At 41.6% G+C, this 26,509-nt stretch overlaps 1 protein-coding gene across 1 annotated transcript; it reads right to left on the bottom strand.

Moving 5' to 3' along the window:
* LOC308309305 (uncharacterized protein) lies at positions 1–24,234 on the bottom strand. The gene is made up of 9 exons (XM_080754849.1): positions 23,971–24,234; positions 23,030–23,105; positions 17,631–17,790; positions 15,494–15,549; positions 14,673–14,838; positions 6,820–6,984; positions 5,758–5,861; positions 3,391–3,500; positions 1–3,293 (listed from the first exon to the last, which is right to left on the bottom strand). Exons 5-9 carry the CDS (start codon positions 14,836–14,838, stop codon positions 3,164–3,166), a joined length of 675 nt encoding a protein of 224 aa, XP_080610975.1. The 5' UTR covers positions 15,494–15,549; positions 17,631–17,790; positions 23,030–23,105; positions 23,971–24,234; the 3' UTR covers positions 1–3,163.
* Positions 24,235–26,509: the final 2,275 nt, after the last annotated feature.

The following is a 26,509-nucleotide window of genomic DNA, read 5'->3' as shown; positions in this document are numbered from 1 at the left end:
TTTGATATATAAAAAAAACTTTTTTTTTAATTATCATTGATCATCGTCATTCAAATAAACCTCTCAGCGATGCACTCACGCTTGTCGAAAAAAAAAGAAAAAAAAGAAAACAGACACTCCATTGGACACACAACAGTAGCATACCAAATATAAAGACAAGAAACAATTAAGGCAGATCCTTTTACATAAAAAATACTCGACTGTTCCACAGATGTAACTCTGGTTGACGAAATGAAAAAGGCACAAGGTATATAAAAAGATATTCCCATGCAGGCACATTAGGGCGGAACGGGTGGGGTTGGTCTCAAAATCGGTTCGGAGAGGCTCCCTCATCTACAGCAGTGGTTCTCAACCTGTGGGTTGGGACCCTCAGGGGGTCCCCCCGGCCCCTAGGGCTATCACGATTATGACGATTATCACAAAACAATTTGCGATTATGTCAAATTTGCGATTAGACGATTATGTACTCTAATAATTGTGATATCCCTAGTACCCCGCATGATTTGGGAGGGGGGGCTCAAATGACACTGAAGTGACCATTTAAGACTTTTAAGAGCTTTTTAATACCTCAAAAGGTCCCTAGTTCAAATATTATTTTGGGGGGGGTCACATCCTGAAAAGTTGAGAACCACTGTTCTACAGAAAACGTTGCAATAGGCTCAGTGTTGAGATATGTACTGCATTGTGTGTGTGAAGAGAACACAGCTTGGTGAGGGAAGGCTAATAGAACAAAGAAAAAGAAAAAGAAAACACCAAGGAAAGGAAAGAAAAGAAAACGGCATATTGTATTAGTCAATATAACGCCTTACATGCATTTGCAGGGTTGTTGATTTGTTGAAACAAAGGCGGGAAAAATGGGGGGAGCGGTTCATTAATATTAACAATTATTCTTCTTTGTATGCGGAATTGTGGACCATCTACAAAGTCACAACGCAACTCTCATTGCGACACATTCACTTTGCAGATTGCCTCTATTTTTCCTTTTTGATTCATTATGACAAATTGACACATTTTGTCCAAGTCCACACCTTGACGGTCATAATTAATTTTGCTTAAAGATTAAGTATAAAGACATTTTAGTCTAGTTTTAATAATGACAATTATTTTACCCCTTTATTGGACAAAGATTGCCATGTAATCATAATTATTTCACACAGCATTTCCTCTCATCCTTTTGATGAAAAAAACTATTTTAGGAATACAGTACAAGACAACACCTGTCCTGGTTATATAACAAATGTCTAGCTCAACCAACTGATCTCAGCACATTACAGTAGTACAATACATACAGTACAGTACAGTAAGACAACACCAGGCAGTATAGACAATGTCCAGTTCATGCAACTGAACCCACAACCCAGTAGCCACAGCCTAACATTACTAAACAACACCTGCAGAAGTTGCAGAACCACCAGTCCATTATAGGTAAATAAGCATGTACCCCACACACACAAACGCACGCACGCGCGCGAGTGTCGCGCTCAAACGACCGGGCGAGCCCCTTGAGTTTCAGTGTTTGTTTCTACACGCTAGGCTAACAGTAGGCCTACATGGATTTAACATTTTTGTATTGATTCGGTGTGGCTAATTCAGGTACGTGTACACAGCCGACCAAGTGTTGTTCTCTCACATTCTGTCTCCACACATCTGGGCGGGGGGATAATTTCCATCACATCATCATCATCAGCTGGTTCCCTGTTCTAGCTAGTCCAATAAGCCTTTATTACGCCTTTATTTAGTCGCAGAAAGCAGCAGCTGTTTGACCGTGATGCGTATCACAGGACATATTTTGTCACTTGTTCGTGAACTAAAATGAAGATTTTTGCCCAGGGTTTATTTTGTAGTTCTACGTGCTTTGGGATTTTCTTTTCAGGGCGGATGGTCATTTATTGACGTCACGTGCACGCGCCTCTAGATTCTATTTAGAAAGAAAGGATGTCAGCAGATCTAATGGTGGGAAAACAATAACGATATTTTCTAGTCTTACATTTGCATTGTTACTCAAGATTTTATTTTCTAGTTTCATTTAATTCATTTAGAAAATACAGCGCTGCAGTAGAGAAACCAAGTTTGCTTTGAACGAATCTCAAACAGTAATGGAGCTATGTATGAGGACGCACACACATGGTGACATGCACATGCAGTCACCGCTTGAAACCTAGGTGTTAAAGTTGGCTATATCCATATGAATAGGGGGGACTTGAGCTTGTGAATCTAGGGGGGATGCACTGATCCACTCAGTGCTGTGTCCTGCTTTAGTGTTTTATAGTGGATGAGGACGCTCAGACATTCACCACTAGAAACCTGTTATGCAAAGTATAGTAGCCACTGATTAAAGTACTTAGCTTGAAGTTATCGCGGATTCATGGGGACGGGGAGGGGGGATGTCACGGCTCTCGCGGGGGGATACTAGCATGCACGCGTTTACATACTCGTGCACCGCTCGGTGCCGTCCGTGCGCGTGCATATGGGAAATATATTGACCACACGGCGTCCGATCGCGTCCGGCCTCGAAAGCGTAGAACCTACTGGTTCTACGCTTTCTTACATCTCCTCTTTAATCCTCAATGAAATTGTAAACTGCTGCGGGCGCTGGTCGGGGCACTGCATGGGGCACCACGGCTGTGGCTGTTTGAGCATGTCATTTTTTTCAAGGGGCAATGACGGCCATGGCCGTCGCGGCCGCCGTGAAATTCCTGCCCTGTATAGGTCAATAGAAATCTGGAATGATACAATCAGGTAGCTCTCGTGCACATCTAGAAATCTGGAATGCTCTGCCAAAAAACAATCCAATCCATAAAAACAGAACTTAATTTGTTTAATTTGACGCTCATTCATGTGTCTCTAATGGGGATCCTGATTTAGCCGCTGTGGGCGTGTCATCCCATCTTTAATAAATATAAACATAAACTGGTGTTGGGATGCTGAGGTGTATTCAATAAACAGCATTCTAATGTTCCTCAGCTACACATTTATGACGCAAATAACAATAACCATGTGACAGACAGTCATAATATTTGCTATAATATTTTTGTAACGTGATTATATACTGTATATTCTTTTTGATCTTGTAAAATATTCACTTTAATTGCAACCAACGGTTTAACTTAACACTGAATGCCACAAGTAAGCTGCAGTTTCATTGATGCAGTTAAGAGGTGGATCACATTTCACAGATCCACTTTGCTGTATGTGCTTTTGAGCAAAACGTATTAACCCATGTTCCATCACCGTGCTTGAATATGGCACAGTTCCAGCCAAGAAATGTATCAGCCTGTCCACCGGTCCAGTGCCTGCAGAATAAACATAAATGTATTTTACCACATCCACTCACATACTGTGAGATTTAGATGGAATTACAGTAGAAAAACATACAGTATAATGTCTCACTGTATTGTGTCTGTCAGTACGGATCCATCCACCCATTTCCATCTGTCATCCGTGGTCCTTGTCAGACCAATCCAATATTCACCCCCATCGGTCAGACGTTTGATGAATTCCTGACAAATTGTCAATAAGTGAACAATAATTAATTTTGTTTAATGCATGCAGGTCTTGAAGAGACGCGCGCACACGCACACACGCGCACACACACACACACACACACACACACACACACACACACACACACACACACACACACACACACACACACACACACACACACACACACACACACACACACACACACACACACTCTCTGTCACAACAGCCATAAGAAAGAAATCTATGTAGCCGACACGACACATATTGCCATCTATACTCAACGGGCCCTATAGGAAAGCTGGGGACACTGCAGGACAGAGGGCCCAATATGAGGGCCCTTTAATAGTTTGAGGGGCCCTCATATTTGAATGTTTTTACCCCCTTTTTTCTCCCGAATTTACAGTAGGTGTAATACCAATTAAGTTCTTCACTGTTGATCTGCTCCTGCTGTCTTCCGACATTGCTCTCTGCTTTCCCCCCAGCTCTTCTCTTCAGTAGATCTGTAATAACAGCTGCATCCAAACTTCTGCCATCCACTGGAGCAATTGACTAAACGTCAAACAGAGTTTTAGTGATGGGTTTTCACTGTTCTGACAATACATTTAACAAATATATTATTTACATTAACACATCGGGTGCCCACGACGTGGCTACACGCCAATCTCTTTGATGTCTCTGGAGGCCCAGCCGCAGTGCCCACGACGCGTTTGACGCGTTTTACTGTACTGTAGTTACTGTACATTGCTACCGCAATGAAGGGTCTACCACGGTGATCAACACCAACCATATGGGAAAAACACTACATTTCCCAAAATGCAGCGCGGTACACGTGACCAGCATGTGCAGTCCACATTCGCTCTGGTGCAGTCTCCCTGCAGCCAATCACAAGCTTATGTTCCTATGTATCTGACTCGTTTGTAATCTGGATACAAGTAACCTCGCCCACCAGGCTTTCAGAGAGAAAGGATACAAGTAACGGAGTCTCGGTGGAGATACACGTAACATGGCGGATTGCCGGATTCTTCTCCTAGTCTAACTTTTTCACCATGTTCAATGCGCGGTCCTTTCTACCTACCGTGACACAAACGCTGTGGCCCAGGTTTGATAAAAAGATGTCCTGACTGAAAGAAAACTTTATCGTAAAAATAAACAGGATATCCGTGGATTACATTTACTCAACGTATTACGGATACTACGACGCGAAGGTACGTAAATGACGCGTTGCCATGGGCACCAGCAAACACACACGCGTCTTACATCCGGGCATCCGATGTGTTAAGTACTTGTCAAACCTATACATTTAGTTATTGTATTAAATGTTCTTTCTGCAATTGTGAATTATAGGGGGAACGCGTGTGCCGCATCTGAAGCCGGTGGGACGAACGGTTCTCAAGATAACGCGGATTACATACATACATACACACATGCACGCACGCACGCTCAGAGACTTGTCGCATTTATTGTAAGATAAACACTGAATGCCCCCACACAGTGTCATCCTCTGGTAGATATCTTCTGCTTCTCATCAAATGTCATGACACAAAGCTAAACACTGACCTCTTGTGTCTCAACATGACATGATAGGAGTCATTTACCTTCATTGCCTGCACTGAAACTGTTCACTTTCAAGCCCCTTTCCTATTCAAACTCCTTTTGAACAATGATACATTTTTCAAAAACGTAGTTCTGGTAACTCATACTGCCCTCCTAATACGTGAGGGCTGTTTTTTTGTTTTGTTTTTTTTTTGTTTTCCAATTACTCTTTTCATTTGTGTTTTATAATGTTTTTAACAAATACAATACAGTATAACATTTCTACTACCAAGTTCAGAGAGTCATATTAGTACAGACAGTGAGTGCTGTAGAAGGACATTTCATTCATGTCTACGTTTGTATTTAACAGTATCAACACCATATCATTTCAAATAGCAAAAATAGCAGATCTAGCAAGTTCACCACAGTGCAATGTGACATGTTATGAGCTTGTAGATGTGCAGTTTGTTGCTGAATTTTCACCTACGGGCTACGGCATACCCAAAATAGGGAAGCAAGGGTTCATCTGGTTAGGAAAACTGCAAATTTAAAAACTAAAAGAAAGCATTTTTTTTACATGTGGAAGTGCTGATAAACCAGCAGTGATGAGGGTTTACTTCCAGTTTTTAATACTACACCCCTGACAATGATAATCATCATCATCATGTTCATAATCATAATAATACTAATACACAAATGAATCAATATTCCTTCAAAAAAGATTGTAACCTCTCTCACCTGCGGTATCTTCAGGGTCAGGTTGTAATATCTAGCCTGGCACTGGTTCCTCTCGAGGGTCATGTTGTCGCAGCGGGTCTGGTCGGATAGAGACTCGGAATTGCCTGAATGGAGCAAAAGATGATATTAGTTTTCACTGTTCATGCTAGCATCAGTGTTGGACAGGACCTGTGAGAAGAGGAAGAAAACTCTGGGCCAGTCAGAGGCGTCAATTGGGTATGGTAAGCTCTGGCAGCTGCCATACTTTGGCTACAGGGGTAAATAATAAAATGTACTTTTCATTGTGCCTGTTGCTAAGGTATGGCAACATGACTGGTGTTTTGCAAGACACCAGTCATGTTGCCATACCTTAGCCTTTTCTGAACTGACGCCACTGGGGCCAGTGGGCCTCATTCAGCAATGTCCTCTTACATTTCTGTTATATGTTTTCTTAACACATGGGATGGCTAATATGTCTGGGAACGTGATAAGGATTCTCCCTGTGGAGTGCCCGGCCCCATTACCACATTCAGGGACGCCTGATAGTCGGTCAGAAGGTGGTTTCATGAATGTATGTAAATAGACAATATTATAAGTTATTATATGCTAAAGATACATTTTGTTTCACCATGCAGTGTAATTCAATAAGGAGAATATTGTTTTAGATTATCACCTTCTGATTAATGATGAACTATAGAAGCACTATTGAAGAAATATTATCCAAAATGTTTATAATTTCACCATCAAATTACTCTAAAACACATGTACATTTTATTAAAGGATATTCGCATTTTAACAAACAAAATGCATGGACTGTGTTTTCTCTTATCTCTGTGAGATGCTCTCTTAAAATCTGTTCTTATGTAATATAAAAGCAAAACTAAAAGCAGTGCTCTTCAGAGCACAGGTCTCCACCAGGTCAGCAATGTTATTGTGGCCTCCTGGTCTCAACATAATAAAGTAGGCTACTAGCGAACCACACACTATCAATAGTGAAGCATGGTAAGGTTCTTGTGTGAGACACAAGTGTCATTGTATTGTTGTGAGTGAATGAACATTGACCATTGACCATCTGATACTCACAGTCCACGACCCGGTCTACGGTTCTCACTGTGAATATAGAAAGCAGCAGCGCAAGAATCACTGCACACGTTCTGACGATGTCTCTCTGGATGGCGAGTTCTCTGTGGACGTTGCTCTCTCTCTGGATGTTGAGTTGTCTCAAGAGGAGGAGTTCTCTGGGGGAAGCTGGAGGATAATAAAAGTACAATAGAGTTCAACTTGAATATGATCAGCTTCAATGTTTCATTAGAAAGAACACAGAGTAGTGAATAGTAAATTCAGCCTGAGTGAATAAAGTATTCACTGATTTGGTGAAATGGACAAAAAAAAATTATTCATCTTCAATTTCTGCAGAAAAGTTGCCTGGTTCCAGCCCATAGACCCCGCCCACTCTCAGAATGGACTCTTTCTCTGGTCTGGAACTGAGTACATGAATCGGCAGTTTAGCAGCCAAAAACTTCGGCTGATCCAATGAGCGCGGGGGGTGGGGGTGGGTCTAACGAATATCCAATCAGCGCAGCAGTTGAAACGATTTCAAACGAAGTTCACACACGACAGGCACACATACACACACACACGCGCACTGAGTTCACCAAGCTGTTAATGTTGATTACATGTTTCTGGTCGCAGTTCTGTGTGGAAGCAGTCACTGACACAGACAGAGACACACAGATAAATACACACACAGGCCGCGGCCGTGCACGATGTGTCGCGATCACTCTTGCGCGGTCGCGCGCATGCACGCTCGCAAAAAAGTCCCTCCCCCGTAAATCGTTTAGAATAGGGCACAGTTTCAGACTAAAGCGTGAGATGAGTCTGAAATCAGGCTAGCAGAAAAGTCCACATGTACTTGCCTGACTGCGAGCGCCAGACATCTCACACGACGTTCACTACGTTTCACTCCGGGAGAGTCTGAGATTACCAGGGCAGATTCTATTTCGGCGTGGGCGGGCTAAAGCCTATTGACGTCACACACACACACACACACATACACACACACACACGCGACGTGGCGTGACATTGCAAAAATACGTTATTTCTCATAACATATTATATGTCTGCATGTTTACGTTAGTGCAAAATGGTATTAAAACGTGAGGAAACGGCACTATTTCATAGTTTATTAATAATACGAGTCGAGTCTGACTCCGCCATGACAGTTTTCACGGACCAATCAGAGTCCACTAGACTCTCACGTGGGCAGAGGACACCAATCAGAGTCCACGAGCGAGTCTCACGTGAGCTCAAGAGCTCTGTTTGGAGGGGGCTGGGACCGGAGCATAGAGTTCACGTGCCCCAAGCATACAACCCTGATTGGCCCATTCAATGCGCCCGCTCTTCAGGCGCGTTTGAAATAGATTAAAATATGTGCAGCTTCAGTCCACACTACAAACCACCCACCAACAGGGGGGGGTGATGTGCGGACTGAAGTGTCAGGCTACACATGTACAACAACAGTGAACTGAACATAAACCTTACAAATAGCAATTGTGACTCACAAATGTGAGGGAACATGGGGGAACCCAATAGCCGAGAGGTTAGTGCTCTAATGCCTGACTGCTAGTCCCGGGTTTAATTCCCAGCCGGTTGGAACAGTTGTGTCACTCCAATACTCTCTCTGTTTCCTGTTTCTCTAGTCTACGTGTACCCAGGAACAACTCACAGTAACTGTATGGCTCGCTAGCGAATGTGGTTGGTAGATGAAATATTTTATATTTTAAAATATGCCATTTTCAATTATTTAGATAAACAACATAAAGGAATATTAGCATAGTTCTGAGTGGACTGAAGGAAGACCTGCAAACCCATGACAGCTGAGAAAGTTGACAAGTTGTAAAATATCAACCCCTTTTGGACAGTTCCGAGCATGGATTGTTAATCTAGCCTGGCAAATGTATAGCAGCCTATCAAGAGTAAATGATCAGTTACATAACACCATATTTCATATGTGTGGCCTATATTACAGTTGAAATGTTTCAACCTTTCTTATCTAGAGTATGTGTAAATTGTAGTCATGAATAATGTTTTATCAACATACGAGCACCACAATTAGACAGCCATCTTCTAAACATAATCATCATCACAAAATCAACTTTATGAAATCATGTTGGTCATGGTAATATTGTATGATGTATGCCTACATACATCATATGAGGTGCTTTTGGTCTGCGAAGCTACAGCCAAACAGTAAAACTGACATCATCAGAGCTCAGTGGAAATGAGCTGCTTGCATTCCGTTTTGAACCAATACAGGAACACACACACACACACACACACACACACACACACACACACACACACACACACACACACACACACACACACACACACACACACACACACACACACACACACACACACACACACACACACACACACACACACACACACAGGAAGTGCCTTTGTCTATCTATGCCAGGTTGCCTTGTAGTGACTGTCACTGGTTGCCCCTAGTTACGGACACAAGAGTGCTGCAAGCCTAGTCACTTTTAGTACAAAACTGCCTGATCGCAATTATTTTATATATATATATTTTTTAGATAATTACAATTATTTGAGATAATTGCAATTATTTTGCATAATTGTTTCCTTGTTGAAAAAAGTTTATACATTTTAAAATATTTTAAGAATATTGTGGCAATAAGCAGATGAATGAACTTGAAGCTATTTCTATTTTTTTTTTTAGCATTTTTGAAGTATTAATAGAAATCAGTATTTTTTTTATTATTTGTCATAATATCCGTTTTGCCCTGTGGAATTTTTGTTTATTCCCCTAAAAGTCAAACAGTTTTCATTTAAATGTTTCAATCTTGAATGCAAAATAATTTAAATCGTTAATCATCTATCTATAAATGCGAGAAGTCTCTGCGTGTGTGTTTGTGTTTGTAATCCGCGTATCTCGAGAACCGTTCGTCCCACCGGCTTCAGATTCGGCACGCGCGTTCCCCGCCGCGGCACGGAGTGCAGTGCCGGGTCTCGACCCGACCCGACGCGCGGTTTTCCCGAACCGGCGCGAAACGTTCGGAATCTCCTTATGCGGGGTTGATTGTTGACATCAGGCTGTTTCTGAGGAAATCGGCAAAAGCTCTGACTCATTGTGACATCACTTCATAAAAGGCTCTGACATCACGTACGCCACATGAGTCAACAAAAAATCTCTGTGAGTGTGTATGTATGTAGGTAATCCGCGTATCTCGAGAACCGTTCGTCCCACGGGCACGCGCGTTCTCCATTTATGGGCATAAAATGAATGCCCCCATATGAGAACCGTTCGTCCCACGGGCACGCGCGTTCTCCATATATGGGCATAAAATGAATGCCCCCATATATGGGCATAAAATGGATAAAGGGACACAGACAGACAGATTCAGAGATCTCCATATATGGGCGTGAAATGGACGCAAATAGACAGATATCTCCATATATGGGCATATATGGGCATAAAATGGACCCAGAACTATATGGACGCAAATGGCATATATGGGCATAAAATGTACGCAGAATCACAAAGATCTCCATATACGGGCATAAAGGGACACAGACAGACACACAGACAGACGGATACAGAGATCTCCATAAATGGGCATAAAATGGACGCAAATGGCATATATGGGCATAACATTAAAATGAATGCCCCCATATATGGGCATAAAATGGATAAAGGGACACAGACAGACAGATTCAGAGATCTCCATATATGGGCGTGAAATGGACGCAAATAGACAGATATCTCCATATATGGGCATATATGGGCATAAAATGGACCCAGAACTATATGGACGCAAATGGCATATATGGGCATAAAATGTACGCAGAATCACAAAGATCTCCATATACGGGCATAAAGGGACACAGACAGACACACAGACAGACGGATACAGAGATCTCCATAAATGGGCATAAAATGGACGCAAATGGCATATATGGGCATAACATTTACGCAGAATCACAAAGATCTCCATATACGGGCATAAAGGGACACAGACAGACAGATTCAGAGATCTCCATATATGGGCGTGAAATGGACGCAAATAGACAGATATCTCCATATATGGGCATATATGGGCATAAAATGGACCCAGAACTATATCTGCAGTGATCTCCATATATGGACATAAAATGGACGCTGACAGACAGACAGATAACAGATATCTCCATATATGGGCATAAATGGACACAGGCAAACGGATGGTCAAAACGGGTCCTATGACAACAGGTATAATGGGGTTTGCATTAAAGGGCGGGGCATTCATTCCCTATTTACATTGTTCCGAGTTGGCCAGGTCGCCGACTAGACGCTGGGCCGCCCGATGGGCGTGAAATGGACGCAAATAGACAGATATCTCCATATATGGGCATATATGGGCATAAAATGGACCCAGAACTATATGGACGCAAATGGCATATATGGGCATAAAATGTACGCAGAATCACAAAGATCTCCATATACGGGCATAAAGGGACACAGACAGACACACAGACAGACGGATACAGAGATCTCCATAAATGGGCATAAAATGGACGCAAATGGCATATATGGGCATAACATTTACGCAGAATCACAAAGATCTCCATATACGGGCATAAAGGGACACAGACAGACAGATTCAGAGATCTCCATATATGGGCGTGAAATGGACGCAAATAGACAGATATCTCCATATATGGGCATATATGGGCATAAAATGGACCCAGAACTATATCTGCAGTGATCTCCATATATGGACATAAAATGGACGCTGACAGACAGACAGATAACAGATATCTCCATATATGGGCATAAATGGACACAGGCAAACAGATGGTCAAAACGGGTCCTATGACAACAGGTATAATGGGGTTTGCATTAAAGGGCGGGGCATTCATTCCCTATTTACATTGTTCCGAGTTGGCCAGGTCGCCGACTAGACGCTGGGCCGCCCGATGGGCGTGAAATGGACGCAAATAGACAGATATCTCCATATATGGGCATAAAATGGACCCAGAACTATATGGACGCAAATGGCATATATGGGCATAAAATGTACGCAGAATCACAAAGATCTCCATATACGGGCATAAAGGGACACAGACAGACACACAGACAGACGGATACAGAGATCTCCATAAATGGGCATAAAATGGACGCAAATGGCATATATGGGCATAACATTTACGCAGAATCACAAAGATCTCCATATACGGGCATAAAGGGACACAGACAGACAGATTCAGAGATCTCCATATATGGGCGTGAAATGGACGCAAATAGACAGATATCTCCATATATGGGCATATATGGGCATAAAATGGACCCAGAACTATATCTGCAGTGATCTCCATATATGGACATAAAATGGACGCTGACAGACAGACAGATAACAGATATCTCCATATATGGGCATAAATGGACACAGGCAAACAGATGGTCAAAACGGGTCCTATGACAACAGGTATAATGGGGTTTGCATTAAAGGGCGGGGCATTCATTCCCTATTTACATTGTTCCGAGTTGGCCAGGTCGCCGACTAGACGCTGGGCCGCCCGAAGGGCGGCCCAGCTTCTAGTCAATTAAAATGTCAAGACTGTGACAGCCCTTTGCACACACAGGAATTTTAGAATGTCTCCCCAGCACAGATACTCGACCACAGCCATAACTGAAGCTGAAATGCATGCAAGAATACAGACATGAGAGGGAAGAATATCACTTTATGGTACTTAAGTGTACATAACTTACACATACTGTACATGAGAAAGGACTGCAATGGAAATAAGCCATTGGCTTTTTAGCATTTTATCCTTTTCATATATGTATGTAATTGTTTTATTTGTGTTTATTATCAATAAAGAGGTCAAAGTAAATATTAGTAGCCTCTATATATATGATGCTTTGATTATCAATGTTAAATCCAAAATATATAATTAATTTAAAACATCAATCAATATCGATATAGTGCCCAATGTGTAGCCTAGTTCCAGACCCTGAATCGCTAGCCACACCCCTTTATTTTTTTTGTTTTGGCGATTACGAAATGTCAATTCAGGCTGAGTGTCAGGCTAGCCCAATGTGTAGACCTCGACAACAATTTGCCCAACCATTTTGAAAAACGTGATTCTTCAATAGTAATAAATTAACAGTTAAAAAAAGGAAAAAGAAAAGAAAAGGTGCTTTAAAAAAGCATTGTTGGGGCGCCCGCTGGCCTAGTGGTCAAGGTGCATACCACATACTAGGCTAAGATGCCTGCTGGCGTCGCCGGTTCGATTCCTGATCCGGGTGACCTTTGCCACATGTCATTCCCCATTTCCTGTCAGTCTACTATCCTATCAAATAAAGGCATAAAAAGCCCAAAAACAAATCTTATTATTATTTTTTTTAAAGCATTGTTTTATTAAACATATTTTCTCTAATTCCAAACAATTTTAACTAAAGATCACTGCCTGGAATGGCTAAATTCCTAAAAAGACGCCCCCCAAAATATTATATTATATCAAATATAGGTTTTTATATTGCCAAGTTGCCAACTGTAGCCTACAATGTATTATACAGTGGACCTACATTTGTCTATATTATACAGTAACCAATCTATGTATCTATTGTAAGTGATAATAATAATAATAATTGAATCATGCATCATTATTTTCCATCCATTCCTTCAGTTTTGAATGTACAATTTAAAATGGCAATAAATATAATAACTATCAATTTATCCAGTATAATAATCAATACATTTTGAGCCCTTAGAACTGTTAAGTCTGTTTGGCTCAAAAACAAACTCTGCAAGAGACACATGGTGCATTGATAAAGCGTCTTTATTGCTGTCCGCCCTGCTCTCGTTCAATGCAAAAGGCTAGGTTAGGATGTTTTGTTTTTTCTTCCTCCTGAAAGTCTGGTTTTAGCAAGAAAGAAAGAACATTTTCAACTCAAAAGTCTTGATAGCAGGCTGACCCAAAAGGCACAATTAACACGACATGAACATTTCTGAGACATACAGTATGTATGTTGGTGTGAACTAGTGTGATCTAGCTAAAGAAGGTTCAGTTGAAAGGGTTTTTAAGGGATTAAACACAATTCTTAGGGTTTATAAATGGTAACTGGTGCATTTACCCATTTATCCACTTTTATCCAAAGCACTTTACATAGATTGTGCATTACATTCATCTATTCACGTACACATTCACACACCGTCCGATGGCGTAGAAAACCATGCAAGGCACCAACCTGCACACCGGGAGCAATTAGGGGTTCAGTCAGTGTCTTGCTCAAGGACACTTCGACAGTAACTCTGAGGGAGCCCAGGATCAAACTGGGAACCTGCGCAGTTGCCATCCGACCGCTCTCCCCCTAAGCCACTCGTTATTCTTTATTAACAAATATATAGTTATTTAGACATGTGTCTACTGGGACCGGGACTATCTTCCACACTGAAGGTGGAAAGTAACAATCAAATACATTTGTCAGCTGTTGCTATTAAATACAACATAAATAAATAAATGGAAAGGTAGTAACATTAACAGAGAATAGATAGATACTGTAAACTGGCTTATTTCTCGTTTTGAAAAATGGGAAACCAATAAATGACATGCCCGAGTGGCTGCAGGTTAGTCTCTGTAAATTAAGACCCAAATAGGACATCTACATGATGACATTGGCAGGCGGTTGGTGCTAACTTTGATCCCCGACCGCTGCAGGCTACAAATAAAGGCTCACAAAAGCACCCAAAACAACGGATAAAATGAAAATAACTGATAAAATGTAAATAAATGGGTATTGTCATTAATTTGTCATGATGACGCGTCTCCTGTAGCCGGAACTACTGCTTTAAATATTGTGTGCCAAGCTGCTGTAGTATTGATGTGAGAGGAGACAGAAACATTGTAGGAGTGTTAGTGTGTACCTTGATCCTGTGAGCCAGAGCCTTGCTCTCTCAGACTGTCTGCTCCTTCATGAATGTCCTCCAGGTTCTCCTCCTCTCCTCTCTCCTCCTGCCTCTCCCTCCTGACTCCTCCACCAGACCTCACACGTGTTGATGTGCCTGGCTTGTCAGAAGGATCTGTAGACATCTTAATGAACCACACAAACAAAGCACCTCAAGTTCATTCTAGTTCTAGTTCGTGAAGCCTAGCGGCCCTGTTCTGGAGCCTGAAATAATAAGTGAACATCTGGTGAAAATAGCAGATCTACAAGCTGACATCCTATTGCAATGCAAAACATTCTGAGCTTGTAGATTGATTATTTACGCCAGGGGTCTTCAACGTTTTCAGGCCAAGGACCCCTTAGTTGAGAGAGAGAGATGAAGCAGGGACCCCCACAACCTGTTCATAGATTCCATATAGTTTCATCGTTTGACAGCACAATCGTCAGTATATTTTGGATTCATGTCAATTTGTGTTCTGAGTTATTTAACTACTTGAACTGCATGTCAATACTTAATAAACTTGACCTTTCACTCTGTACTTAGTCTGCCCTTTTCCCCCTCTACACCAAAGCTCTTTGTTAAAAATAGCCTATCTACAAGCTTGTGAGCTTGTAGATCGGCTATTTTTTGCTAAGGTTCTCAGAATATTGACACTAAGGTTCAAGTTGTCAATATAAAAAGGAGTAACTCTGAGGACCCCCTAGGCGTCCCGGACCCCCTGTTGAAGACCCATGATTTACGCTATTTGATGTACAACACAGTCTTGGATTGAAGTGGTTAGAAAATATTGTCTTACTCACTCCGATAGCTGTGTTGTCCTACATTGGGCTTCACTGTTGCAGAAAGGTCTCTGACTCTGTCAAACCAAAGCAAGTACTTTTAGACATATGGTACTTGCATGCATGTGCACACAGACCACACCAATTCAGTGCAGGGGGAAAAAACAAACAAGAGACCCTTAACCACAGAATGTACGGGCAAACGTGGTGTTGACGTGACAAACAGAGCTGTGGCTTTCAGATGTGTGAAATGCTGGGCGGCAAAACTCAACTGCTGCAAAAAAAAAAAAATGTGTTCATGAATAGTGTTATGATATGTTATTATTTATTTATAAAATAATAACTAGCAATCAATATATGATGTTAATTTGTGTTAAAAAATAAAGGGTAGTTAATGTGGTCAGTAACACCTTTTGTCTCAATGCAGGCAACAGAGTGAGTTAAACACAGCTCCCCTCTTCCTGCTGTTATATTCATTTCCTGCAGCAGAAACACTGTATTGTGGTGAGCAATGAGCATACATCACTTCAGTTATCATCATAGATCACATTGCATACAGTGTGTTAAATGTAGGTCATTGTGTACCTGCACTGACGGTGGATCTCCTAGCCCAAGCTTTATTAAAGTAATTACACAGGATCTGCTCGTGGAAATATATTCAACAGTTAATTCTAAAATATGTATTGTGCACTCAATCCATTCAAACGTGTTAATAGCCAAGAACCAAAAGTAAAGTAATATTTTAACTGACGAGTTCATGAAAAAACAATAGGTTCTTAAGTCACAGAACCCACCACTGTATTTACTATCGAGCAGTGAGCGAAGAATCTGTGCTACAGCACAGCTTTTTCTTTCTCTCTTTATTTCCTCATTTATAAAACACTATTCAACACTATTATACAGTACTATAATGATCTGGATATGAGTTCATTACAGGGAAGACCCGAGTGGCACTTTTCTTATGCTTCATAATCTCCCCCCCCCCATGACAGCAAAGAATCTAACAGACTTTATGAATGCCCTGTAGAACAGAATCATCAAGGACTCATTCACCTGAAACATGGCTATAGTTTCTTTAAACAGAAGAGGCACTGCTGACCTATCTGACACATCATTTCAGTATTTAAAATCTAATTTCAGCATGTGACTATAATAGTGTTTATAAGGCCTCATTCTGTATTCCAAACATGACACTGACATTGGATGTTCACAACTCTAAACCTTTAGATCAGTGGGGTAGGCAACCTTAGGCACGGGTGCCAACATTGGCACAGGGGAGGGTGATCACACTGGCAGAAGTGAGAGGATTTTTAATTAAATATTTTTAAAACGCGGTCAATTAGAGTCTATTGATCGTTATAACAATGCCCTACTAATCAAAATATGTCAAAATAATGTATAGCAAATTACTTCTTGCACAAAATTCTACATTAATTAAAACTCTGACATGAGAGGGAGTCTGGGAGATCTGGGTGGATTATTGCTCTGAGAGAAAGAGAGAGAAACAGGATGTTCGCTTTTTTTTCTTTTTTTCTTACTTTCTTTTTTTGCAGCAGTGGAGCGTTAGAATGTTGTTGCACAATAGATGTGTCATCGTCACACATTGACCGCAGGTCTTTATGTCTTTGAGATAACTTTACAGAAAATCATAGGCTGTTTTACTGCAAATGCTTGCTGAATCAATATTCATCGTTCTTAGTAATACATTTCAAAAGTCTCGAAAGCTACTTTATGTGCATGGTTATATATGTTAACTAGTACATTTTTTTTTTACTTCAATACTGTCTTACACAGTACACACACACACACACACACACACACACACACACACACACACACACACACACACACACACACACACACACACACACACACACACACACACACACACACACACACACACACAAGCCATAAGAAAGAAATCTATGTAGCTGACACAACACATATTGCCATCTATACTCAACGGGCCCTATAGGAAAGCTGGGGACACTGCAGGACAGAGGGCCCAATATGAGGGTCCTTTTATAGTTTGAAGGGCCCTCATGTTTGAGTGTTTTTACCCCCTTTTTCTCCCCAATTTACAGTAGGTGTAATACCAATTGATTCCTCCTCACACACATTTCTGTGTTGTCACTGCTGTTGTATCCTATTGACTCACCTGCCAGTGAGGAGCCCCCACCAGGAGGATGTAGAGCCTTCGTTCTACTCCTCCCGCCCAACACTCCATGCTGACAGGTGCTGCCCCCGGAACCTGTCAGCGGTGCCGGGTTACAACCCAGGGACCCCTGGACACTGTCCCCATTGGCCTGGACCATGACCTGATAAATAAGGCAAAACATAACACGGTTGTTTACAACACATTGTAGAGGCTATCAAAGTATCAATGTTTCTCAAACTCTCTAAAAACAATGATCTCTTTTATTTTATTCCATATCATGTCCTGGTGTGACCTTTGCTTCTACATGTAGGCTACACTGAGCTGAGAGCAACAACTCTCTCTGTGTTTCTGGTTTGAGATAAAAAAGAGAAATGTGTAAACAGACAAATGTGTCCATGGCCAGGCTGGCCCATGTCAGTTGTAAATGTTTGATGAAAAATGTTCTTTTCTTCATGTCATGTGCGATGAAAGCACTTACTGTACTGATAAAAAAAAAACCAATTATTTGATATACCATTTTCCAGGTTTTCTTCAGAATAGGTTGGGCAGTGATTTAATTAATGCAGAAATGCTCATTTAAAAATGTGTATCTCTCACATTGCTATACAGTAGCTACAGTATACACTATGGCACATTAGGAGTACACTAGGCCTAGAAAGAATATGTTTAGGGCTGATGTCTACCTCGCCTAGTCCACCTGCTGGTGAGTGCAGTTTATAAAACCTTACTTCTTAACAAAGCATAATAAAGATACATAATGTTATTCAGGAAGGCTTTGTTTTTTGGTTTCTACCAAAACCAAGTGCCACATTCATACAGACAAAATGTTATGCCAATCAAGAAGACATTAGACATTAGCACTGAATAAGCATGAGCTTGTACAGTTTACTGAACAACATCTCGCCTGAAGGCAAACTCCATGATCGTAATAGTACTGCATATTGCTGATTGCTGTGTTTTGGCCTGATGAAGGTCATGTGGCAGAACGTTTGGCTTTTATTTAAGAAGCTTTTATTTGTCCAATTATGCAGAACCATCTCTCCTCATAGATACTAGAACCCCTGGTAAAGAAATAAAGATGTGAATATATGATCTGGCCTTTCTTGTTCTGTTCTGTCATCTCAACTCAGGGCTGTGATGTGTTTGTGTGACATCACTGGAGGAGGAGAGCTCATACCTTTCTGCATCATTTGAATGCTTTACATCAAACGCCAGAGACAAATCTACATAAACAATATTGTAGTTCCTATTTTCTGGAAGGACTGGAAGGTTTGGTGTTAAGGCTTGAATTATTGAGTGTGATTATTTATTATAAGGGATTATACATCTTTACTTCGACAGAACCGGTGCCCCAACCCAAGATATCAGCCACTCCTGCCTGGGTCAGTCTATGGGGGAATGGCAGGCTCTGTATGCCTTGAAGGGTAATATCTCCCGCGAGCGGGGAACGCACACTGACTGTTTCCTGTTTCCTCACGCAGTGCAGCCCAATGCACAGAGGAACTCTCTTCAGCCAATCAAAATGTTGCATTTGCAACTGAACCCACTGAACAGAGCTTTTCAGGAAGTGAGCTACAGTGCATTTGAGGCCAAGTTCTCCCTCAGTGCTGTTTAGTTCAACTTGACTGAGGCATGCCTGCATGCCCTGCAGCCAGGAACACACAAAACAATGTTTGTTACAAATAAAAAGGCTGATTTAATTAACTCAATATACATAATTATAATATACTGTGTTAAAATAAGAAACTGTCTGTGGGCGTGTGTGGATAAAAAAAAAGAAATAGAGAAATGCATAAACTGACGTCCATGTTCCACAACAACAGTGTTGTGAGACGATGACAACACAACACAAGTCATGAGCTAGAGAAATGCTGGTACATAACATAAGATTGTTGTGTTGTTGTGAAGTGTTGTAGCCCTTGCCAGCAGAATTGAGAGAGAGAGAGAGAGAGAGAGAGAGAGAGAGAGAGATAGAGAGAGAGAGAGAGAGAGAGAGAGTTTCACTCACTATCAGATACTAGTCTGGGATCACTTCACTTTTCGGACTTGTAACCGGTCTGGAGCGGAAACCTCAAAACGTCATGTTGTAGTACTCAAAGGACTACAATTTGGCCGGAACTATCCACCGGAAACAGTTTTAACCCAAAATAATTCCCCTGCACTCAAGGACATACTTTTAAGGCCTACCTAATAAACTCCTTGATGCAGAGTAGTTTTGCTTTTGAAAAAAATTGTTTGGTATATGCATCTTTTTTTAGTTCAACTCGTAGCGACTGGAAAGACTACACTAGGCTACTCGAGCATTTTAAAAAGGATTGGGGAAACAAACGGAGGGAACCAAATCAGAGCGACGCCGCTTCTTCTAGTGGTTTCCGCGTTGGGCGGAAACCAAACAGGCTGTTGTGAACAAACACCAGGCTTTCTCTCTGAAAGCCTGGTGGGCGAGGTTAATCAGATACTATCAGAACTTATTTTATGTGAGTATCTCCAGAAAGTTGCATTACTTGTACAGTGTTGCTGTAGGACAAATACCTCTCCATATTTAAACTTTTTTATGTTTTAAATTAATTCCCTACTTTGTCATTCTATAGCGATGCACAGAGGTTATCAGACTTTCCACCCGACAACGACGATATTATGTGAAATGAATCAAGACTGATTGTTGGACACCAGGCGACTCATATAGATCTGTTCTCACAGAAGGCTCTCCTCTTTTACGTTAATAGACTAGGCTCACTCCACTACACCCAGTAATCATCCATAGTTTAGGTCCATAATTCTGTGTTGTGTTGACATCCTTTGCTCAAAGTTCTTCTGGTTGTGATGTTACAAATATTCCTATTTTGAATCATATGCCTGTATGATGGCACTGCACCTATTTGGGTGTTAGAGAGCCACATTGTGGCCAATTTGAGCAACAACATTTCCATTACATGGTCACTCAAATCTTAGTTGCGTCCCAGAAAGAGGTCCTCTCCTCCCTATGTTCCCCAGGTTCTATGTTCGCCAGGTTCTATGTCCCCCCCCCCCCCCCCCCCAAAAAAAAACACCCTCTCCACAAAACAGTTCTATGTTCCCCGCTCAACCAAAAAAAAGGATATTTTCCCAGCTCAAATGCAGTAAACAATTAAGAACATGTGGGCAATCCTAATTTAGGTGCCCAGTTGCCCAGATGTCTCCACCCCTAAGTGCCCACTCGTCTAAATGCCCACATGTCCCTATTGCCCAGATGTCCAGGTGCCCACTTGTCCAGATGCCCAGTCATAACAAAAGTATGGTGTCCAGATGTCCCTAGTGCCCCGTCCCACTAGTATTCGTAATTTCTCCCCATTATTGTGTGGTTTGAGTTGTTATTAATAATTAGAAATTAATGTTTCCTGCATTTTTGGATGAGTGGGGAACATAGAACCTTTTTTGTGGGGGTAAATGGGGAACATAGAACCTGGGGAACACAGGTACGGTCCCCATAGAAACCACGCCTACTTCATGTTAACACCTGATGTTTGTGAATGGAGTGGTAGTGGTTGTGTAACAATAAAAGGACTGTGAGGGCTCAGTCACACTAAACTAGAACGTTCTATGAGGGCAGATTCTAAAACTAGACTGAAACATTTCAGATGACTAAAACTAAATCAAAATGTATTCAAAAGCCTAATGACATAAACAAAAATAAAACTTTGCTGTCAAAATCAACACGGTCCAGATTAACATTTAGCACCAGTCATAAATCATGTTTTTGCATGGTAGCCAGTCCTGACACCTGACACCATCTCTCTCTGTTCTAGCTTCACTACCTCAGGGTGTCTTCTTCGGGAATAGTATCCCTGAAGAAGATCAAAACGGATCGAAACGTTGAAGCAATAAAACAGAGCTGAGTATACCAGTGTTGCAGACTCTATTCTTCTCTTGTAGTGCTCTTTGTCCAGCACCTGGGCTAGAGTGGATTTGTGCATGCACTATCACCCCTGTCTGTTTTCTGCATTTCACCTCATTACTTTAGATCTTTATTTTAGACACCAACATGTAGATATGCAATCTTCATGTTAAAAGGACCCCAATGTAAACAAGCCATAGTGCTTTATTGGGTTTAAATCCTATTAGCAGACCTTGTATATGAACTGTACTGTCTTGTGCTTTTCCTATGCAAACTGCTAGTGTTCAGCGTAAGTCTGACCACAAGGAGAACAAACTCCTTAAAAGGGAAGGCTAAATGTTTGTGATTTGTTATGACTGAGTGCTTCTGAATTATAATTTGATTTGTAGATTGTATGGTGACTTCATCGATACACTGAGAGCATGTAAATGGACTATTTTCACTGTGCAACAAGCTTCCATAGAAGACATGCTGGCTTCTATAATGAAAATCAGCCGTGGCGACTGGGAACTTTAATGCCACGTGACCCACTTTGGGGGTCCTGACGTTTGGGTTGACCAGCAGTGAGGTAGCAGCATAGATATAAAAAGCTAGATACCTCATTCACCGCTGTGGTTCATTGGAGTGACCTGTAAAAACGAGAGGGTGGAAGTGTGGAAGGCACGCTGCCACTCAAAGTGACTACTGGCCAATCACAGCACATCTTTTCTGTGACTTGTCAGAATCTAGGGTGCGCTCAAATAAACCAACGGCCAGAGGGCAGTGCGCTCAGTTCCTATATCCGAACGCACCCTGGCTTGCGAAAAGACCCGCCCCCGTCCTGCCTCTGATTGGCATACCTAGATCACACTGGGCCTACCAAACTTCCGTTTCTGTGACGCATGCGGAAGGTTGCCCACCGCCAAAATGGCGCCTGCGATACAAACACCCCAGAGCCGAAGGAGGCGTCTACCTTTCTATGTCTATGGGTAGCAGTACCTGTATGCTGTGGGGCAGGGTGGTGTACTGGGCTCTACAGCAGTGGTTCTCAACCTTTTCGGGCCGTGGCCCCCAAAATAATCATATTTTAACTGGGGACCCCCACCCTGACAAGTATTAAGAGTTGAGGAACCACATTTTACCTGACTCTGGCGGAGTTGAGGTGGACATTTTTGTAAAAAATCTATTTGAGCCCTGAATGACCATAACAGGTCTGGCAACTCTGAAAGTGTTCAAATGGAACAAAATGGACCCTTACCCATTTGTACAATCTCAGAGATAGCAGGGTCCTTGCAAATAAAACATTTGAGAACCACTAGTACTAGTTGGACTCCTAATGTGCCATAATCAGTACATATTCTGAAGAAAACCTGGAGACTGACGTTCAGTAATTGGGTCTTATCATCAAAATAACAACATTATAATGTTGTGTAAAACAGACCACGGACACATTTTGTCCGTGTACGGACATGTTGATGACCTGTGTGTTGTGGACATAAACAATGTGAATAATGTGACATTAAAGTTTGGATGCAGAGAAACCCACCTGCAGCCGTGGAGCCTTCGTCTCTTCTTCATCTTCATCGAAACAGGGAGTCATCCTCACAGAAGGACTGAGGCTTCTAAAGCAGGAGGGAGAAATGTTAAAGTTGATGCTTCATTAAAAGGAAACGTCCACCTTGATTGATTCATTGCTTTATTAGCAGTTCGCATAGGAAAAGCACACAGTACAGTTCAGATACAAGGTCTACTAATATAAAGCACTATGGCTTGTTTACATTGGGGTCCTTTTTGATTGATTGATTGATTGAAGACTTTATTAGAAGTTTGCGGTACAGTTTCATGACGGTACAGTTCACTGGTACAAGGTCTACTAAAAGGAGATCCATGAAAAGACTGAGCTTATTTCCACAGGAAACCATTAAAGTATCTCATATAACATTGAATGACAGACGAATAGAACACGGTACTATGCAGTAGAAAAATAAACAAGAAAAGGAAAACAGTGAGTCTAAACAAACAGTAAGTATATAAATACTGTATAATTACTGTATTTATTGTTCAATTTTGTACTCAATTCATAGACCTTCTACACAACACTGACAAACCTCTCCCTCTCTCTCTGTCAAAATAAAAAAGAAAAAAAAGAAAAAAACTATAGGCTACATTATAATAGTCTATGGTAATTCACAATGGAGGGGGAAAAGGTGCCCAGTGTTCTCAGAGGCCCACTATTCCTGTTACCATTCACTACACCAACGTCTTCTTCTGTTTGGGATTTCTTCTTCACTCACTTATGTTTTTACACTTTATTACTAATACTTACAGAACGGGGACATAACTTGTTAGACAGTCTGGCTGTCAACAACATTTCACTACTACACATTAATAGTGATAATTAAAACCTTTGAATCTTACAACAACCTTCTGATGTAGACTACTTGTGTTCACTGACGTTACTGTCGTGTAGTAGCCTAATCTAAATACCTGTGATGATGTGTAACCCAGTGGTTCTCATGGGGTCCAGGTTGTCCACGGGGAGAAGTGCTGCACGCAGCCCGGGGACGAGGCTCTCTGTGCGGGGCTGCTGAAGGCTTCTCTCCGGCCTCTTTTCCTCCTCATCCGCATGATGTCCTGTGGTCGCTTGAAGCTGGGAGAGAATCCGTCCTGTTGGGACTGCGGACAGCTGGTGACACGATGAGCTGATTGAGCTAATGAGCTTCAAACAGCAACAACAACACGGTGGCTTTTCTTAATAGTTGATGTGACGCTGATTTGTTTATTTCTGCACTTTAAGTTGGAGAAATGAATGAATTTAGGCCACTAGGTGGCAGTATGCAGTAAGCTAAAGGGACACAGTTGTATTGTGTTCCATGGACTGTTCTTTTACTGAACCTCAACACCATAGTACTAATAAAGTAGGCCTTACTGCAGAGACTAATGCAGAAAAGCATGTTTTCACATTTGACTAATGGCTTTATAACTATAAGGACATCTCTGTTTTGCATGTTTTTATTCACCTTATAGATTAAATCATTACCTTTGTACTTTTTCTCCTGTCATTTCCTTCCTGGTATATTGCTAACTTCTTCATGTATGTTTAGGCTACTTAATAAATAAATGCAATAATACGTTTTCTTTTAGATAGGCCTACACACATTGTATGAGAGCTTCTTCTACAGGACAACCTGCAGTGTTCATTTATCCATTTATAAATCTGAGAGAATGCAAATGTATCATTCATCTCTGGCTCAGGTTGTGAGCGCCACAAACACTAAAACAGGGGTCTTCAACAGGGGGTCCAGGACCCCTATAGGGTCCTCAGAGTTACTACAGGGGGTTGCTGCCAAATCTTTGTGTGATAGGATCCTTGTTTTAATATACTTTCTTTTCTTTTACATTACACACCTGAGAACCCTAGCATCACTATACTGAGGAGAACTTTAGCAATAAATAGAAGACCTACAAGCTCACAGTGGCTCATTGTGATGGAAGAAAATAGCAGACTAAGTACAGAGTGAAAGGTGAAAGGTCAAGTTAAAGTGAAAGGTTTAAGTTCTGCAATAAGGCCTACAGGATTTGACATGAATCCAGCATTATAGTTCTGTCAAACAAATATTAAATCTATGAAAAGTGGGGGTCCCACTCCCTTCTCCCTCGTGTAGTTCCCATTTTCTGGAGGTACTGGAAGGTTTGGTGTTGAGAAATTGAATGGTGTTATTATTTTATTATAAAGAGTTATACTTCAATACAAACTCATGGTCACATTCCTGGGCCTCACTTTCAAGTGAGCACCACCGATACTCTCTCTACATCTGTACTTCGACGGAAGTGCTGCCCCAAACCTGACATATATGAGCCCAACAGGCTCTTTATGTCTGGCAAACAGCCTTGAAGGGTGATGTCTCCCGCATGCCGGTTTCCTGTTTCCTCATGCAGTTCAGCCCAATGAACAGGAAACTGTCTTCAACCAATCACAATGTTGCATTTGCAACTGAACTGACTGAACAGAGCTTTTCAGGAAGTGAGCTACAGTGCATTTGAGGCCAAGTTCTCCCTCAGTACTGTTTAGTTTAGTGAATGTAGGCCTAATATTATTATTATCTCAGGCATTCTCTCTCTCTCGTTTTAAGTGAGCGATGCATTTTATGAGTTTGTTTCATGAAGTGTCCCAACGTAGCTTGGCCAATGCCAAGCTCTGCGGGACAGACATATGGACAGACATACATACAACACACAAAGCCAGATGTAGAAGCGGTTAGCGCTGCTCAAAAACAAAGCATGCCTTGTTTGCTGGCAGTCTGTCTGAAAGCAGAGAGAGAATCTCACACCATACACACTTAACCAGGAGCACCTTTACACAGGGACACAGAGGAGGTGACATACTTTCGCTATTCAAAAACAGTAGAGTCAAGTAGTAGAAATCAGTAGAATCTGCCTCAGCTCTTAATGTGTTAATTAATGTCTTAATGTGTTGTCAGGCTTCAATGGTCACCTTTTTTTGCCACCCACTAGTTGTTATGAAATGGCGCCTCTGGCCCCACCTGTGTGTCACCTCCTCTGTGTCCCTGTGTAAAGGTGCTCTTACCGTATGACTTCCTATATGAGCCAAAGGCATAACATTATGACTGACAGTCTAGAAATATATTCTTTTGCATTAGGATGTATAGGCCTAATGATCATTAGACTCAAGCAATAACACACTTATTTGCCAGACTCTCTCCCCAGTCAAAGTTATCAGTTAGAAAGAAAGTAGAATTATATGCAGGATGTAAATTGCATATACCGGTAGATATGAATGCACTCTCTCTCTCTATGCCAGTGTGCCAGTGATCACCCACCCCTGCGCCAATTTTGCCGTCACACAAACACACACACACACACACACACACACACACACACACACACACACACACACACACACACACACACACACACACACACACACACACACACTGACTGATAGTGAAGAAAGGTTACTTGGAAAGACACTTCTCTGACAAAACCTCAAAGCGTGAGTGTCTGT

This window comes from Nannobrachium achirus (assembly GCF_963921795.1).
Source record: "Nannobrachium achirus genome assembly, chromosome: 24".
Classification (NCBI taxonomy): domain Eukaryota; kingdom Metazoa; phylum Chordata; class Actinopteri; order Myctophiformes; family Myctophidae; genus Nannobrachium; species Nannobrachium achirus.
The sequence above is the reverse complement of the archived record's forward strand: the minus strand, read 5'-3'. Positions and strand labels throughout refer to the sequence as shown.